This window comes from Crocuta crocuta, unplaced genomic scaffold (genome assembly GCF_008692635.1).
Source record: "Crocuta crocuta isolate KB4526 unplaced genomic scaffold, BGI_CrCroc_1.0 scaffold693, whole genome shotgun sequence".
NCBI classification, from domain to species: domain Eukaryota; kingdom Metazoa; phylum Chordata; class Mammalia; order Carnivora; family Hyaenidae; genus Crocuta; species Crocuta crocuta.
In genome coordinates, this window is record NW_027527545.1 from 365,386 (window position 1) to 380,771 (window position 15,386).

The following is a 15,386-nucleotide window of genomic DNA, read 5'->3' on the forward strand; positions in this document are numbered from 1 at the left end:
CCCCAATGATAGGCCAAAAGGAGAAACTGAGAAGCGCGCCCACGATTTTACTCCTCGGATTCCCAGCTGTAGTTTTGTCACGTGCGTTTCTAGAGTGCGTGTATTGACGTGGGGGAGATCGTGCCTGACGGCGTTCGGTTGCTGCTGTTGCCGCCGATACTTGCTTCCCCTCAGGTGCATTTTGTTGGAGGAGAATGAGGTGCATTCCCATGTTGTGTTTTTGTCACGCTGCGGCATACGTCCACGGGCTGCGTGTGGGCAGCGAGCCCTTGTCTCCTTAGGGTTGACGGTGAAGGAGAGGGAGGTTCAGTGGCAGGCTGGGCTGTGGTCGCGGCTCCTGGCGGCGTGGCCTGAAGGCAGGAGTGGCCTCCCATGATGCTCATGGGCCGGCCAGAGAGCAGACTCGGGAGGCTGTCGGCACAGCAGCCGAGGGGGCGTAGGGAGTGAGTGGCAGTTGAAGGGCGGGGAGAAGTCCCAGCGTCCGGGCCGCACCTTGCAGTGGCCAGAGCCTCAGGGAGCAGCGTGGCAGGCACCCTTAGGGCGTAGGAGCCCGGTGGGCAGGGGCCCCCAGGGGAGAGCACTAGAGTGGGCTCCGGCTGGGGTAGGACTTGGGACACTGCCTGAGGGGTCTGTCTTCCACCTGCAGGTGACTGTCCTGGTCATGTGTCACACTCGGGAGCTGGCATTCCAGATCAGCAAGGAATACGAACGCTTCTCCAAGTACATGCCCACTGTCAAGGTGCGTCCCCGCAGGCCGCGTGTGCCGTGCGTCCCCTGCAGTGCCACTGCCGCCAGGCTCCAGCCCAGCCGGAGTTTCCAGGCTTGGCTGTGCCGGCCGCCTTTGAGGTTTGCGGTGGTTCGTGCTCCTTAGAAGCCTGATGAATCCTGCATGGCCTCCAGGGGCCTGCGCTGATCCCAGCCGTGGGGCTGCTCTGCACTGGAGTGCTGGCCAGGCTCTCCGACCACTCTGGCCCCCGGGTGCTAGGCTGTGAGCTGGCGGGCCCTCGGGCTGGGTGCCCGTCAGCCCTTACACAGGTGAAAGCAGCTCTCTCCTCGTGTGCAGGTGTCTGTGTTCTTCGGGGGCCTTTCCATCAAGAAGGACGAAGAGGTGTTGAAGAAGAACTGTCCTCATGTGGTGGTGGGGACGCCCGGCCGCATCCTGGCCCTCGTGCGCAACAGGAGCCTTAACTTGAAGAACGTGAAGCACTTCGTGCTGGACGAGTGCGACAAGATGCTGGAGCAGCTGGGTGAGTGGCCTGCTGGGGTCCGGGAGCGGCTGGAGGCCCCCCCCAAAACCTACCCCCTCACAGCCCCAGACTTCAGAGCCAGGTGGGCCCCGGCAGGGCAGGCTGAAGGTGCCCCTGAGCAGGCTCACGTGGGTAGCTGGCCCCCAGGGCTTTGTAAATGACTTCAGGGAGAGCCGTGGCGTCCGCAGAGCGACCTCTTGAGCCCGAGCCGAGTGAGTCCGGGCGCGCGTGCTAGCCCTCGAATGCTGTGGCCTCGCCGCCCGTCGGGCTAGCTCTGCCCTCAGCGTGCCCCGCCGGGGCCAGTGGGAGATGGGGCTCGCGTCCCGGGAGGCAGCTGCAGCTCTCACCCCAGCGGCTGTCTCTGCCTCAGGCTCCCCTCCCTGAAGCGAGGCTCGAGGGCGCTGGCACGGCTGCTCCGCTCTGGCGGCGTGTAAGTGGACGGCAGCTCCTCCCACGCCTGCGCTCGTCCCGAGTCCAGCCCCTCAGGCACCTGGGACTCACCCCTCCCTCCACTCGGCTCACACCGCCCTCGTCATGGCGCTAACGGCTCCCTGGCACAGGTTGGGAGGAGCTGGGGCTGGCCTCGGGTGGGGGCCGCCGTCTGCCGGGCACCCCCCCCATTTCTTGCCCTCCCCATTCAGACATGCGGCGGGACGTGCAGGAGATCTTCCGCCTGACACCCCACGAGAAGCAGTGCATGATGTTCAGCGCCACCCTGAGCAAGGAGATCAGGCCCGTGTGCAGGAAGTTCATGCAAGACGTGAGTAGGTTGGGGCGGCTGCCTCGGCCTCGGCGCGGCCGCTCTGGCCCTTCCTCGGTTCCGTGTCCTGGGCTGCGGCTGCTCCGGGACACCCACACCGTGCTCACCGCGCAAGGATGCCGGGAGGCCCCAGAGCCTTCCTTCCCTCCTGTGTCTTGTCAGATTGGGAGCTGAGCTTGGTCTATACCTGAGTCAGACCTGAGCTCAGGTCAGCGATTGGGAGAGGCATTTACCGGGGTACGGCAGGCTCTCTGGGAAGCGTTGCAGCATGGAGTCCTTCACTGGAAGGTTCTGGGCAGGCAAGACGCCCAGAAGTAAGGCCCGCCCGCCCCTTCCTGCACAGCCCATGGAGGTGTTTGTAGACGATGAGACCAAGCTCACGCTGCACGGGCTTCAGCAGTACTACGTCAAGCTCAAGGACAGCGAGAAGAACCGCAAGCTGTTTGATCTCTTGGACGTGCTGGAGTTTAATCAGGTGACACTGCGTGGCCTGTCTTGGGGGGTTTGGGGCCTTTGCGAGGCTGGTGCACGGGGGCTCTGGCCCTGACCGCTGCTCCCTGCCCCCACCCCCACCCCCCGCAGGTGGTGATCTTCGTGAAGTCCGTGCAGCGCTGCATGGCCCTGGCGCAGCTCCTCGTGGAGCAGAACTTCCCGGCCATCGCTATCCACAGGGGCATGGCCCAGGAGGAGCGGTGAGTGCGCGCCGCCCACCCCCCGGGCAGGGTGCTGCTCAGGGCCCCCAGGCCTGACGGCCGCCTCTTGTTCTTCCTGCACCTAGTCTGTCGCGCTATCAGCAGTTCAAAGACTTCCAGCGGCGGATCCTGGTGGCCACCAATCTGTTTGGTCGAGGGATGGACATCGAGCGAGTCAACATCGTCTTCAACTATGACATGCCGGAAGACTCAGACACCTACCTCCACCGAGTGAGTGGCCTGCAGAGGGGTGACCTCCCTAGCGGCCCCCTCCCAGGGTGGTCCCCACGTTGTGTCTCTGTGACCTCAAACCACCCCCCCGCCCGACTCCCTGCTCCTGTCACCCTGCAGGTGGCCCGTGCAGGACGTTTTGGGACCAAAGGTCTAGCCATCACTTTTGTGTCGGATGAGAACGATGCCAAAATCCTCAACGACGTGCAGGACAGGTTTGAAGTGAATGTGGCAGAACTTCCCGAGGAAATCGACATCTCTACGTACAGTAAGTACAGGGCAGGGCCGGGGGTGGGGCCCCAGCGGGGACCCTCTGCCTGTCTCATCAGCCTGGCCTCTGTGTGTCTTGCAGTTGAGCAGAGCCGGTAACCTCGCACCTGACGGGCAGAACCGCCCTGGCTCCTGAGCGCCACTTCGAGTCCTCTTTCTAGGCACCAGCGGGGCCTCCCTTTTTACTGTTTACAAGCTGTAGATTTGTGTAGGAGTAAAGTTTTATTACGGAAGTCTGGCTCCCGCCCCGCCTGTCGGTCGGCTCTCAGCGTTTTGAGGGTGTCGCAGCCTGGCCAGGGAGCTCCACAGCCACTGTCTATCAGTAGGCTCTTTAATGTTATGTGTCAACATTGCACAGTTTATGTACAGATTAAAAAAAAAAAAAACATACAACATCCATAATCTTCAGAACAAGTGAGAGCCTTCTGCCTCCAGGGGCGGATGGGTCTCTGTACCGTGAGCCTCAGGCTGCGAGGCTGGGAGGGGCTCGGCCTTCCCCCACCCCTGGCCTCAGGCTTCTAGCTTAAGGGGCAGCCAGATCCCCAGCACCCTGACCTTCTGTTCCGGAGCAGAGACGGATGAGGGGAAGGGGTCCTCAGTCCGACAGGCCTTGTGGAGCAGGGGAAGGCGCTGCTGTCCCGGGCCGGCTCCTGCCCTCGCCCTGGGTCCGGGCTGGCGTAGGGCAGTGGGGGGGCGGGGCAGCCAGAAGCAGGCCCAGTGAGTCTGACTCCCCACCCGGCTGGGCTTCCAGGGCTTCAGTGCTAGACGACAGCGGCTGCCCCCTGCTTTCTGTGCTGCACGTGGGGGCCCAGGGCAGGCTGGCGGAGGGAGCAGAGTGGGGAGAGAGGAGGGGACCGTCTTTGACATGTGCAAAAGCTGCTGAGGCCGCAGGACCTCCTTGTGGGGACCGCGCTGTCACATGCCAGACTCTGAAGACCTGTGGGCCTGGTGAGGAAGCGCACTGTGAGCACGGGGCCCGGGCTCGTGCCCTTGGGCCCAGCACTGCTACCCCAGGCTCAGCCTTTACCTGCGTCTGGTTGGATGAAGAGGTGCTAAACTCCGAGTACTTGCTCCTGGTGACCCAGCCGGCCCACTTCCGGTACTCCTCCCTCACCTGTGGGGCCCAGGGTGCCAGGTTAGGGAAGGGGCAGGCCCCGGGGCAGGGGGCTGGCCCCTGGCCCACCCCGGCCGCAGCTCACCTTCTTGTTGAGCAGGCAGTGGAGGGTGTAGAGGAAGAAACCTTGCAGGCAGTTGAGGATGGTGAAGGTGTAGGACAGCACCCAGCTCAGCGGGTCGAAGAGGAACAGGCCGAAGACCCAGGTGGTGCCCAGCACGAAGAGCTGAGCCACCGCCGTGATGGTCAGCACCCTGCGCAGAGGACAGGCGTGCAGTGGGGGGGTTCCCACACACCCTCTGCTCCCTGCCAGCCCCTTCCCTGCCCCCCACTCTCACCTGGCCTTCTTAAGTTTCTTCATGTCGGGGTTGATCTCAGAAAACTTCTGCGAGAGTTTCCAGACTGTAATGACGAAGATGATGGCATTGCACTGTGGGGGTGGGCAGGGGGGAGGGGCATGGAATTGGCATTAGGGAGACTCTCCGGGACCGCAGGGGGACCACAGGGGACAGCTGGCGTAGTGCGCAGCTGCGCTCAGGGTGGGGCGGGGGCGGTTACCAGGACAATGAAGATCACAGGTCCCAGGAAGCTCCAGAGGAAGCCACTCTTTGGGTTCAGCCAGCAACTGGGTGAAAAGAGAGGGTCCTGTCAATGCCCCAGAGGGGAGGGACACCATGGCTAGGACTGGTCCCCTGCCCTCCCTCCTGTGGGACCGCCACCCTGCACTTACTAGGTGTCGCGGCCGTAGCCCTCGTGTCTGACGGCCGCGGAGATGGCCACGATAATCAGGGGCACCCCATAGCCGATCAGGTAGAGCCAGCGCTTGCTCAGGCCCTGGCCCTGGAACACGCGCACCACCAGGAAGTAGAGCTCGAGCCCTTCGAGGCTCATCCAGCAGAAAGCGGCCAGGAAGCAGTAGTGCAGCAGTCCGGCCACCAGGCGGCAGCGCAGCCCCGGGCTGCCGAAGTCCTCTGGCTCGCACCCCGCTGGGGACCCCTCCGGGCGGGGGTTCTGGGGGAGGTGAGAGCTCACCTGGCTGTTCCAGTCCCCGTCGTTCTTGATGCCTGCCAGGAAGATGGCATAGGCCACGAAGAGGCAGAGGCAGAGGTGCAGGTGCACGGTGGTGCGCGAGCCCTGGATGGGCCGCACCAGCAGGAAGGTGAGGATGCAGAGCAGCAGGCAGACTAGCGACAGCGAGAGCCCCACCGTGGTGATCAGCTCCAGCTTTGGGTCCTAGGGCAGGACGGGGTGCGTGGGGCTCAGGCGGCGAGCGCCCTGAGGCCTTCCCGCCCTCCTTGTGGGCTCCAGCACCCAGACCCATTGGGCCTGCCCTCCCCCAACGTCCTCTGCCTTCGACACTTGAGCAAACCTGCTTTGTGTCTCTTCCTAAACACCCGCCTCCCCCCTCCCTCTTGGGACACACACACACACACTACCATGGATGCACCAGGGGCCCCCAGTTCCTCCCGATGGGCCTCCCCAGGCTAGGCCTCAAGGCCACGTTCTTCTTTTCCAACACGAAGGGTCCCACCTCTCTGACCCTCTCTCATCTCAAGTTCTACCCCTCCTACACCTGGCCACGTCTGTCAACTCACTGAAACCCACCTTTTTGTCCTTTCTGGGCCTTTGGCCTGGTCAAGGGCCTCCCCTACTCTGCCTGGCCCATTCCAGTTAAACACGTGGCCCAGCTTATCCGTGGATGTCTGAAGCCACATACAGAACGTCGTACTCCCTTTGGGGATTTTAGTGATTATTTAACAACCCATTCCTGGTGGACACTCGGGCGCTAGTCAGAGCGGCTGCTGGGCCGTGGGGAGCCCTCAGGGTGGGGGTGGGTCCCAGGGAAGGGGCTGGGGGGGCATGGCATGGGACCATGGGGCTGTGTGACCATATTGAGGCACTTGGACTGCGCCATCGAGAACCAGCCGTCTGTCTCACGGAAGCCAAACCTGCCGCCTGTGGGTGCGGGAGGGCGGCCCCGGGCTGCTCACCTGTATGTCGTAGTGGGCCACAAGGATGGCAAAGCTGCTCAGGTGGCTGCACTGGCAGGTGGTGCTCTGGTTCCCGGTGCCCCGGGTCCAGCAGCCCGTGGTGTTCCAGTGCCCTCCGCCCCGCTCGTCACTCTTCCAGAAGGCACAGACCAGCTCCTGCTGCGGTTCAGTGGTCTTCGTCTGCAGGCACGTGGCAACGGTCAGAGAGGTTAGCCCGGAGCCCACTCTTGGGTCCTGGGCTGGGGTTGAGCCCGAGGAGGGCTGTTCTTCATTTGGCAAGTATTTACCGAGCAACTCTTCTATTGTGTCCCCTGGTCTGGCATGCAATGAACAGGGCTGACACAAGTCCCTGCCCTTTCGGGGTCGGCATGCCAGTGGGGGAGACAGATGTAAGCAATAGACCTGATAAGGAAACTAGATGGGGTGTTAGAAGGTAATACATGCTATGAAAGGCAGACAGCATAGGGGAAGGTGAGGCATGATTACAGATTGTAGTTTTAAATAAGAAGGTCAGGGAAGGCCTAAATGAGGAGGTGACATTTGAACAAAGACTAGAACCAGGTAGAGGATGAGTCACATGGAAGAAGGTGTGTCCCAATAGAGGGCACAGCAAGTGCAAAGGCCCTGAGGTCCGTTTGAGGAAGAAGCAGAGGAGGGAAATGAAGGCTACAGAGGAACCTCTGTGACCTTGGCTAAGGGGTAAGGGTCGCACTGATTCCTCCTCCCCCCTCCCCTCCCCACCAAGGACTCACAGGGTGGGAGAAGGCAAAGGTGACCGGGGAGTCAAGGTGCTCGGTGTCTGTGTTGCTCAGAAACACCAAGTTGACGGCTGAGAAGAGCTTGGACCGGGTTCCATAGACGGGATGTCCCAGGGTATTTTTTAGCTTATCTTTCTTCTCAGGGTCCAGCTCCAAGGAGGCTTTGGCCAGCAATTTCTGCATTTCACAGCTGGAGAGGATGCCCATCATGGTGGGGTCTGGGGGGCAGAGAGGCTGGCTACCACCTTCCGCCCTGCCTCCCCCCACGCCTCATCCTCCCTCCCAGGGCGTCTGACTCAGGCCCTCCAGGACAGCGTGATGCCTGGGGTCCCTGGCGACAGGTCGGATTCCAGTTGCTGCATATTCAGAACTTCACCCCTCGCCACCTTCCCGCTCCTGCTCCCCCTCCCCCACGGGAGTCCCCTCCAGATCCCCGCCGCTACCTGAGTCGCTGGCTGTAGCTGCCACATCCCAGTCCAGCAACATCCGTGCGTGGCTCTGGCCTATGGTGGCCTGTTTATCCCCTTGCTCCTGGATCTTCAGGGATAGCTCTGAGGAGAGGGGGACAGTGACTGGGGGCTCTGGGTGCCCCATAAGGCCCAGGGCAGGGCGAGGTCTCACCTGTGTTCAGAGGGGATTTGTAGGTGAAGGAGGCTCCGGGCATGGCCTTGGCCAGGGTCCTCAGGACTCTCTCAAGCTCAGAGAGGAGGTGGGTGGCCACCTTGTGCCTTTCAGGCAGGGACAAGTCCTCTAGGTCCCCGGGAGTATGCAGCATGTCATCCACTGACTTGATGAGTTCCTGAGTGTGGTGGGTGATAGCTGGTGGGTGGCTGCCCCGTGGGACTTCAGCCCCCTCTCCCGAGGGACACGCAGACCCGCCTGGGCTCACCCGGGGCACGGGCACGGGCCTCCTCCCAGGCAGGCTCTAAGTCTGTGCTGTCAGGCAACGTTGCCACGAGGCATGTGTGGCTATTGATCACTCAAAATGCGGCCCCGCGTTGAAACGGGAAGGATTTCGAATCTGCTGGGTTACACGCAATCTTCAAGTACATTTCACCTGTTTACTTGTTTATTTTAATGTCGCTACTGGAAATGTTCAGTTTTCTTTTTTTTTTGTAATTAAAAATTGTTATAGCGGCCTCTACACCCCACATGGGGCTTGAACTCACAACCCCGAGACCAAGAGTTGCACACCACCTCTGACCGAGCCAGCCAGGTGCCCCAGTCCGGGAAGATTTTAAAATGACCTAAGGGCTCATGTATTTCTACCCAGCGTAGCACACAGGCGAGAATGGACACATAATGGCCCCTGTGTGTCAGGCACTGTTCTTTGAGCTTTGCTCCTTTTAGTTTACAGAAGCCTTCAAACCAACTGTAGAGAGCAGGCACTATTTTCAGTTGAGGAGACTGAGGCCCAGAGAGGGGGACTCACTTGCCTGACGTCACACAGCAGAAAGTGGCAGTTGGTGGGGTAGGGGTGGGTGGGATGAGGGGGGATTTGAAGCCTTGTGGCCTAACCATGGAGGCGAAGTTCTTAACTGCTCCATTCTTTGGAGATTCTGTTCCTCTCCAGTGTGCGTGCACGTGTGTGCTTTGACGGTTGTGCTTGTGTTTGTGTTTGTGTAACCCCTGCTTGGACTGTCCCCGCCCACACGGAAGCATCCCTCAGCCACCCCCACACTGTCCACGGGCCCCCCCAGCTCCGGCTCTTACCTGGATGGTGCCCTGAGCCAAAGTTGGCTTGAAGTCTCTGCGCAGAGCTTGGATTTTTTCAAAGAAGCTGGTGAGTGTCTGGGAAGAGGAGACGAGGCAGGTCAGAGGGACTCGCGTGNATTGGGGGGCCCAGGCGAGTTGCGCAGAGGGATCCCTGCCTCCTGGTCCCTGCTGGGGCCACTCACCTGGCTCTGCATTCCAGGGGGTGGGGTCCAGGGGGGGAAGGCCATCTCTGCAGGGGATAGAACAGCCGTTTATTAGGTGTGCGAGTGTCTGGGGTGGGGTGGGTGGGATGGTGTCTGGGGTCAGCTCAGACCAGGTACCTTGACAGGTAGTGTTTGGCTGCATATTCTGGAATCCGGGTTTGAGCTCCCAGCCATGGCGGCAGCGGCACCTGTATGAGCCCAGAGTGTTGATGCAGACGGTGGAGTTGTGGCACACAGGCTGTCCAGAGCTGCACTCGTCCACATCTGGGGACACAAAGGGGGGAGTCAGGCCCCCTCCTTCTGTGTCCCACCTGCTTTTTCCCCATATTAGTACCTCCCACCTTGGCTGGAGGTGACGTCACCTGTTGACCCCCACATCCTGGTGATGCAGGAGTTACAGGAAATGCGGCAAGGCCTGACACATAGCACGTGAGCCCTGTACAGATGTGCAGGTTGTGAAATACTGAAATCCCAGGGAGTAATTAGTGGCCGCCTGGGGTCTCCAAGGAGCCTACTCCTCAGTACCCCAGCTTCTTCCTCGAGACCCCCACTAGATTTTTTCCCATCAAGCCTCAAAAGAATTAACGCCTGGTGCAGCAGGGTGCCGCCAGCATTCATTTGGCTTGGTTTGTGTGGGTGCCACTGAATATGCGATCAGGGGTTCTGAGTGTGGGTCTCCAGGACGTGGCATCTGAGTTCTGGACCTTCACAGATGGTGTTGTTTGGGCCATTGGGGGACCCGGGAATGGGCTTCCAGCCGGGGCGGCAGCGGCACTCATAGCTCCCCATGGTGTTGAGGCAGTGGGTGGTGCGGTGGCACGGGCTTTGCCCCGAGGTACATTCATTCACGTCTGAGGACAAAGCCAGAGGGTCAGGGTCCCCTCCACTGGCTGCACCCACTTCTCACTGCCCAGCATCAGGGACCCTTGCTGTTATTGCACGTGCTGCCACCTGGCGACCTTCAACTTCAATCTCAGTGCACCCTATGATGGTCTCCCTGCAAGATGGGCATGGCAGGGACCATGGTCCCCAGTTCATAGGCTGTGAAACCAGGAGGGAAACTGAGTCATAGGGACTGGACTCTCTTTCCAAGGGCTGTCGGCTACTCCCTCCCCAGCTCTGGCCCAGCCTCCTTTCCAGGAACTGGAAGTGACACCTCCCCCTGCTCCCGTGCGGCAGATGAGGAAGGGGCGAGACCAGGGGATGCTCACAGAGGCCGGGGGGCTCCACAAGGGAACCCCAGGCCCAGAAGGCCCTGCTACCTCCCCGCTCTGTGGTGGACCTTGTGGGGAGGCAGATCCTTGGGCAGAGCAAACCCCTAGCGTCTCAGGAACCCAAGGGTCTTCTCCCTCCTCCTCAGGCTCCTCGGGCTCCTCTGCCTTGGCCCCTCCCAGCTCCAGCGCAGCCTCACAGCGTCTTCCGGGGCCTCTACCTGAGCACGTGTTCGGGTCTGTCTTGTCGTGCTTAAAGCCGGGGGGGCATCTGCAGGTGTAGCCGCCCTGGGTGTTGACGCAGATGGTGCGGCCTTTGCAGATTCTGGGTCTCCGCTGACATTCGTCCACGTCTGCAGGGGGAAGGGGAGGGTGTTGGATGCCTGCCTGCAGCTGTTTCCTGGGATAGAAGCATCTGGAAGGCCCCGCTCTCTCCTCCTCAGCGAGCGGGTGCCTTTTCTAATCCACACGGGGGCGTCCTGCGGGCGAAGCGTGGTGGCCCGGATGTTCGGTTGTCCAGATGTGGCAGGAAGCAGTCTGAGCCCTCCCCGTCTGCCTCTCCGGGCGGCTCGCAGCTGGGCCGGGGACACATGACCCCCTGTGTCCCAGCCCGAGGACGCAGACGGGCCCAGGGTGGGCTTTCCTGGGAGCTGAGAGCCAGGGAGGTGCCGCACACCTGACCAGGACCTGCCGAGGCTCCCGGCGATGGCCTGGTCCTGACTCCGCCGGGGTGGCCGCTTGCTGGCCGAGTCCCCCTAGGAGCCCCGGTGACCCGCGCGGGACAGCACGCTCCCCTCCACACTAACTCTGAGACTCTGGCTCCATGGACCCGTCCCACACCCAAGCCGGGCCTTTAAAGACAAGGCTTCTGGGCGGGGGCGGCAGGGAGAGGAAGGATGGTGGCCGGGGGGCTGGGGCCCCCGGACGGTGGGTGCCGGGCTGGCGTGGACAGTTGCTGGTGTCCAGTCAGGCAGCCTCGGGGCAGCGAAGCTGCATATTTCTGATTCCCGTGAAGCCATTCCCCGGACTGGCAGGAAGTGGTGAGAATCCACATCTGGGTGAGGCCAGCTGCGGGCGAGGGCTGGGTGGCGGGGGGAGGGGCGCGGGTGCCCGTGGGTGAGGGATGGCAGATGCCTCTGTCTTCTCAGCCCTTGGCCTCCCCCCAGGGAGGCAGATGCTGGGCCAGCTGAACGGGGCTCAGCCTCCGTGTCCTGCCCCCCAGGAGAGGGCTGGGGCGGGGGTCCTGGGTGACCGTCTCTCTTGTCATCCGGTCCAGACAGGGAGCCTCTTGGGTCGCCTCACTGTCCAAGTGTGCAAGTGGCCGGGGGTGAGGGGTGTCACCTGGCCCACCCCGGACACAGCATCGTCCGGGTCCTGGTCATCGGCTGCCTCGAGGCCCCTGAGCCGAAGTTACGGGGGAGGGTCGGAACAGAGCCTCACGCAGGGAAATAGAGGCAGGTTGAGCAGTGAGAAGGGGGTTCAGGGCACCGGGAGGGCCCTTCTCCAGGCAGGATGCGGGCCAGGCCAGGGCTGGCCGGGGGCCTGCTCTCAAGTCTCCATCCTCCCGCCTCCCGGCTGGGGTCTCTGGGCCCGTCAAGGCCGAGGGTCTGAGAGGCCGCCTGGTACGGCCACGCCCGCGGGGCTGGTCCGGGAAGGTACCGATGGTGGCAACGAGGACGGGGCTCCCACAGGAACGCACCTCCCGCCAAGTATCTTGGATGCCACGCGCCTCTTGTTTTATGCAGATAAGATGCCAGGGAGGGAGGTGNGAGGCAAAGCCTGGGTCCAGGCCCTTGTCTCTCCCGCTGCCCTGCCTTTCTGTGCCGGTGGCCCAGGAGCAGACAGACCTGTCCTGACTCATCCTGCCTCTGGGGATGCTTTAGCAATGGCTCTGGTGACCCCCAACCTCATGGATGGGGAGACGGAAGGCATGGGCTACTTCTTACCTTGACACATGTTCTCACTTTCACTCTTGAAAGTTTTTGCCCCAGAAGCAAGCTCGTACCCGGGGCAGCATTCGCAGTGGTAGCTCCCTTCTATGTTCTGGCAGTCGGCAAATTTTCCACAGGACACCGCCATGGGTGGTGCGCACTCATTGATGTCTGGAACACAACAGGGCAAAGGGTCACCTCCCAAAGGCATGAGTTCCTTTAGGGAGGAGATCCCGATCCCCTACCTGACTCCCCAGCAGGGGGCCCAATGCTTAATCAGTGTCTTTTAGGAGATGATGAGACTCTTAAGCTATCCTGCAGAGGCTGGGCTGCAGCTGGAGCAAGCCATTCCTGAAGCCCACGCAGTCAGCTCTGCTCTTCTCTGCCCTCTGGCTGGCACCCTGGGCTTGGGCAGAGTGGGGAACACCGAGCTGCGGGGTGCGCGGCAGCTCTGCATCTTCCAGTCCTAGAAGGGCAAACTGCCTCTCCAGGAAGCCAGGTTTATTCACTTCTTATTTTCCACCTTTATGTCTTTTCCTTTCTGTTTTCTCCGCCTTTGATACTAGTCCCAAGGCCAAAGGCTGAGACCGCAACCACCACCCACATCTCCCATGGGTGCCAGGCTCCGCCTCACCATCTCCGTGCCCCCACCCCCGCCCCTCCAAGCCCCTGTACCGTCACAATTCTCCAAGAGGTTGGTGAAGATCTCCCCAGAAGAAGAACTGAACCCAGGAGAGCAGCGACAGGCGGTGGCGTTGACACATTTGGAGTTCATGGGGCACCACCTAGCACAGTCTGTGGGGTTGGGGACACAGTTGGGAGGTGAGGTCTGATCTCACCAGGTGCTGGGGGCGGGGGGAGGGGGCGGATTATGTCCAAAGTAGAAGTTGCCGGGAGGGGCATCCCTGACTTTCCCCCTGCATCAGACCTCCGATGCCTGGGCTGTGGGGGTCCAGGGCCCCCCTCCCCAGGCTGTGGCTGTGGAGTCCTTTGTTGCCAGCAGACTCACCACTGGGTTTCTGGGATTCAGCTTCCAACAGAGTCCACAAGACACACAGCACTGGAACAGAGAGAGAGGGCGTGTGTTGTTGGGGGCTGGGGAGGGGACCCCAGAGCGAGGAAGGAATGATGGGGACCTGGGGGTGACAGGTCTGAGGGAAGGGGGCTGCTGACCACTCCCAAGCTTGGGCCCTGTCCGTTGCTGAGTGAGAGAGTGAGCAGCCCTCCCTGGGCTTGAACACCCACAGCCAGAGTGTCTGCTGTCGCCTGGGGACGGGCTTCAGACAGGGTGGGGAAGGGGGGCCCAAGACCCTGTGGCAACAGTTCACTTGGCGACAGGTGGCCCTGGTTCGAACCCCAGACGCTGTTCAGGTTGCCTCACTTCTCAGTGCCTCAGTTTCCCCATCTGTAGAACGGGGACAGTGATCGGCAGCACTTCCCGGAGCCACGTGAGAATTAAGCTCGCAGATACTGCCTAGTGTGTCCAAGTGTTTACGGTCATCATTCCTTTATGTAACAGTGAAGAGGTTGGACCAAGTGTTCGAATCTCAGATGCTCTGCCCCCCACCCCCCCGCCCCTGGCTCAGGGCCACTGGTGCACGCACACCACACCCACAACATCTGTCAGCCCAACAACTGGCTTGGGACCCAGTGGTGACCTTCACCCCAGGCTCCCTGCTCACAGGAAGACGCTGTGGGCTCACACTAAGGGTGGTGCTCGCCTCCTGCCATTCCTGTTGTTCTGGGGCACCCTATTCCCAAGGCACGTATTTGGGGGTCCCCCTCAAGTCAACAGGGGCTCTAGAGAGGGGGGAGCTCCTTGTTCACCAGGGAGAGAGACAAGGAGGTCGTAATGGAAAAGCAGGAGAGGGGACAGAGGGAGAGAGGGGAACAGAGAGAGGGAGAAGGGCATGAGACAAACAGGCAGAAGTTAAGGCCGTGCTATGGGGCGCCTGGGTGGCTGTCAGTTAAGCGTCTGACTTCGGCTCAGGTCATGATCTCATGATTCGTGGGTTCGAGCCCCGCGTCGGGCTCTGTGCTGACAGCGAGCTCAGAGCCTGGAGCCTGTTTCAGATTCTGTGTCTCCCTCTCTCTCTGACCCTCCCCTGCTCACGCTGTCTGTCTCTCTCAGAAATAAAACATTAAAAAAAAAGGTTAAGGCCGTGCTAGAGAGAGATGCACAGAGAAATCGGGAACTTATGGAAAGAAAGAGACTGAGATGCCAAGAGATTGGAGAGAGAGGCACAGAAATGGAGAGATTGAGAGCACGATTAGAAAGGGGGGTGAATGGAAACAGGAAGGGAGGGAGGGTGGAGGGTGCTTCAGGAGCAGGTGGAGGCGTGGGAAGGGCTGGCGTGGGGGGGGGAGACGTCCAGTCCCTGCCAAGCTAGGAACACTGGGGAAGCTGGGGAGACCCCGATTATCCAGGGAGACCAAAGTGGGGCGGGTAGGTGGGGAGACAGAGCCTGGGAGAGAGTGAGGGAGGGCATGAGTCACTTCCTGGGCCAAGGGGAAGGGATGACTCACACTCCTGCCCCTGGATGGGGCTCCTAGGGGGATTCTGGGGTCCGTCGCCGTGAGCACGGCTTGGGGGGCAGCGGGGGGTACAGACTGGAAGGTGCCCTGACCACTCAGGTCCTGTGTCCAAACTTGACACCCTCCCCCCCCAGGGCAGTGGGCCAGAGATCCCTCTCTCAGGGCCCTCCCAGCCAGGGTAAACTGAGGCTGGAATGTCCTTCCCCTCCCTCTAATGGGGATTCCTCTCTTCCTCCTCTCTGGCCACAGGGCTTGGCTAATTCCCCCCTCTGCCAGGACCCAGTTCCTCTTTGCAGGACAGACCACAAAATGACCCTCCCTGGCAGGATGGGCCGTGGGCCGATTTGTTCCTAGCTCCCAAAGCCCCAAGTAGCAACTGTCATGCTCAGCAACGCCCTGGCCAGTTCTGGTTACGTCCATTCTATAGATGGACAAATGAGGTTCGGAGCCTGGGAAAAGCTCAGGAAGAATCTGGTGAAGAGAGGGGCTGAGGAAGGTGGAATTGAGCTCAAGAGCCCCAGACCCTGGTGTGGAGGGGTCCTTTGTGGCCCAGACCCTCCACTGGTGGGTGGGGGGCTCTCCAACCACCAAGGCCGCTGGGCCAGGGCCTCTCCATCTGGGGCCTTGGAAGTCCCCCAAACAGGAGCTCCGTCCCATCTGGTTTGCATTGCAGGCGATGCAATTTGATTCTTGCTCCGGGACCCTGGGGTGGGGGCGGGGCAGTCAC

The 15,386-nt window shown here is 61.3% G+C and overlaps 2 protein-coding genes across 5 annotated transcripts in view; one reads left to right on the forward strand and one right to left on the reverse strand.

Moving 5' to 3' along the window:
* The window catches only part of DDX39A (DExD-box helicase 39A), a 7,752-nt gene extending 4,159 nt beyond the window's left edge, over positions 1-3,593 (forward strand). Inside the window, exons 4-11 of the mRNA XM_077765435.1 lie at positions 647-739; positions 1,064-1,247; positions 1,889-2,007; positions 2,351-2,482; positions 2,590-2,699; positions 2,786-2,930; positions 3,051-3,198; positions 3,283-3,593. Of these exons, the coding sequence (XP_077621561.1) occupies positions 647-739; positions 1,064-1,247; positions 1,889-2,007; positions 2,351-2,482; positions 2,590-2,699; positions 2,786-2,930; positions 3,051-3,198; positions 3,283-3,299 (948 nt within the window). The 3' untranslated portion in view covers positions 3,300-3,593. The remainder of the gene's footprint in view (positions 1-646; positions 740-1,063; positions 1,248-1,888; positions 2,008-2,350; positions 2,483-2,589; positions 2,700-2,785; positions 2,931-3,050; positions 3,199-3,282) is intronic.
* Positions 3,516-15,386, reverse strand: part of ADGRE5 (adhesion G protein-coupled receptor E5) — a 13,031-nt gene continuing 1,160 nt past the window's right edge. Inside the window, exons 2-19 of one of the 4 annotated variants that reach the window (XM_077765411.1) lie at positions 13,134-13,184; positions 12,800-12,919; positions 12,140-12,295; positions 10,415-10,546; positions 9,687-9,833; positions 9,100-9,246; positions 8,962-9,008; positions 8,777-8,854; positions 7,685-7,862; positions 7,507-7,614; positions 7,058-7,281; positions 6,306-6,485; positions 5,045-5,547; positions 4,873-4,939; positions 4,653-4,744; positions 4,400-4,568; positions 4,228-4,314; positions 3,516-4,145 (exon numbers count right to left, since the gene is read on the reverse strand). In XM_077765411.1, the coding sequence (XP_077621537.1) occupies positions 4,116-4,145; positions 4,228-4,314; positions 4,400-4,568; positions 4,653-4,744; positions 4,873-4,939; positions 5,045-5,547; positions 6,306-6,485; positions 7,058-7,281; positions 7,507-7,614; positions 7,685-7,862; positions 8,777-8,854; positions 8,962-9,008; positions 9,100-9,246; positions 9,687-9,833; positions 10,415-10,546; positions 12,140-12,295; positions 12,800-12,919; positions 13,134-13,184 (2,516 nt within the window). In that variant the 3' untranslated portion in view covers positions 3,516-4,115. The remainder of the gene's footprint in view (positions 4,146-4,227; positions 4,315-4,399; positions 4,569-4,652; positions 4,745-4,872; positions 4,940-5,044; positions 5,548-6,305; positions 6,486-7,057; positions 7,282-7,506; positions 7,615-7,684; positions 7,863-8,776; positions 8,855-8,961; positions 9,009-9,099; positions 9,247-9,686; positions 9,834-10,414; positions 10,547-12,139; positions 12,296-12,799; positions 12,920-13,133; positions 13,185-15,386) is intronic. The other 3 variants (XM_077765415.1, XM_077765420.1, XM_077765423.1) reach the window with 3 other exon arrangements.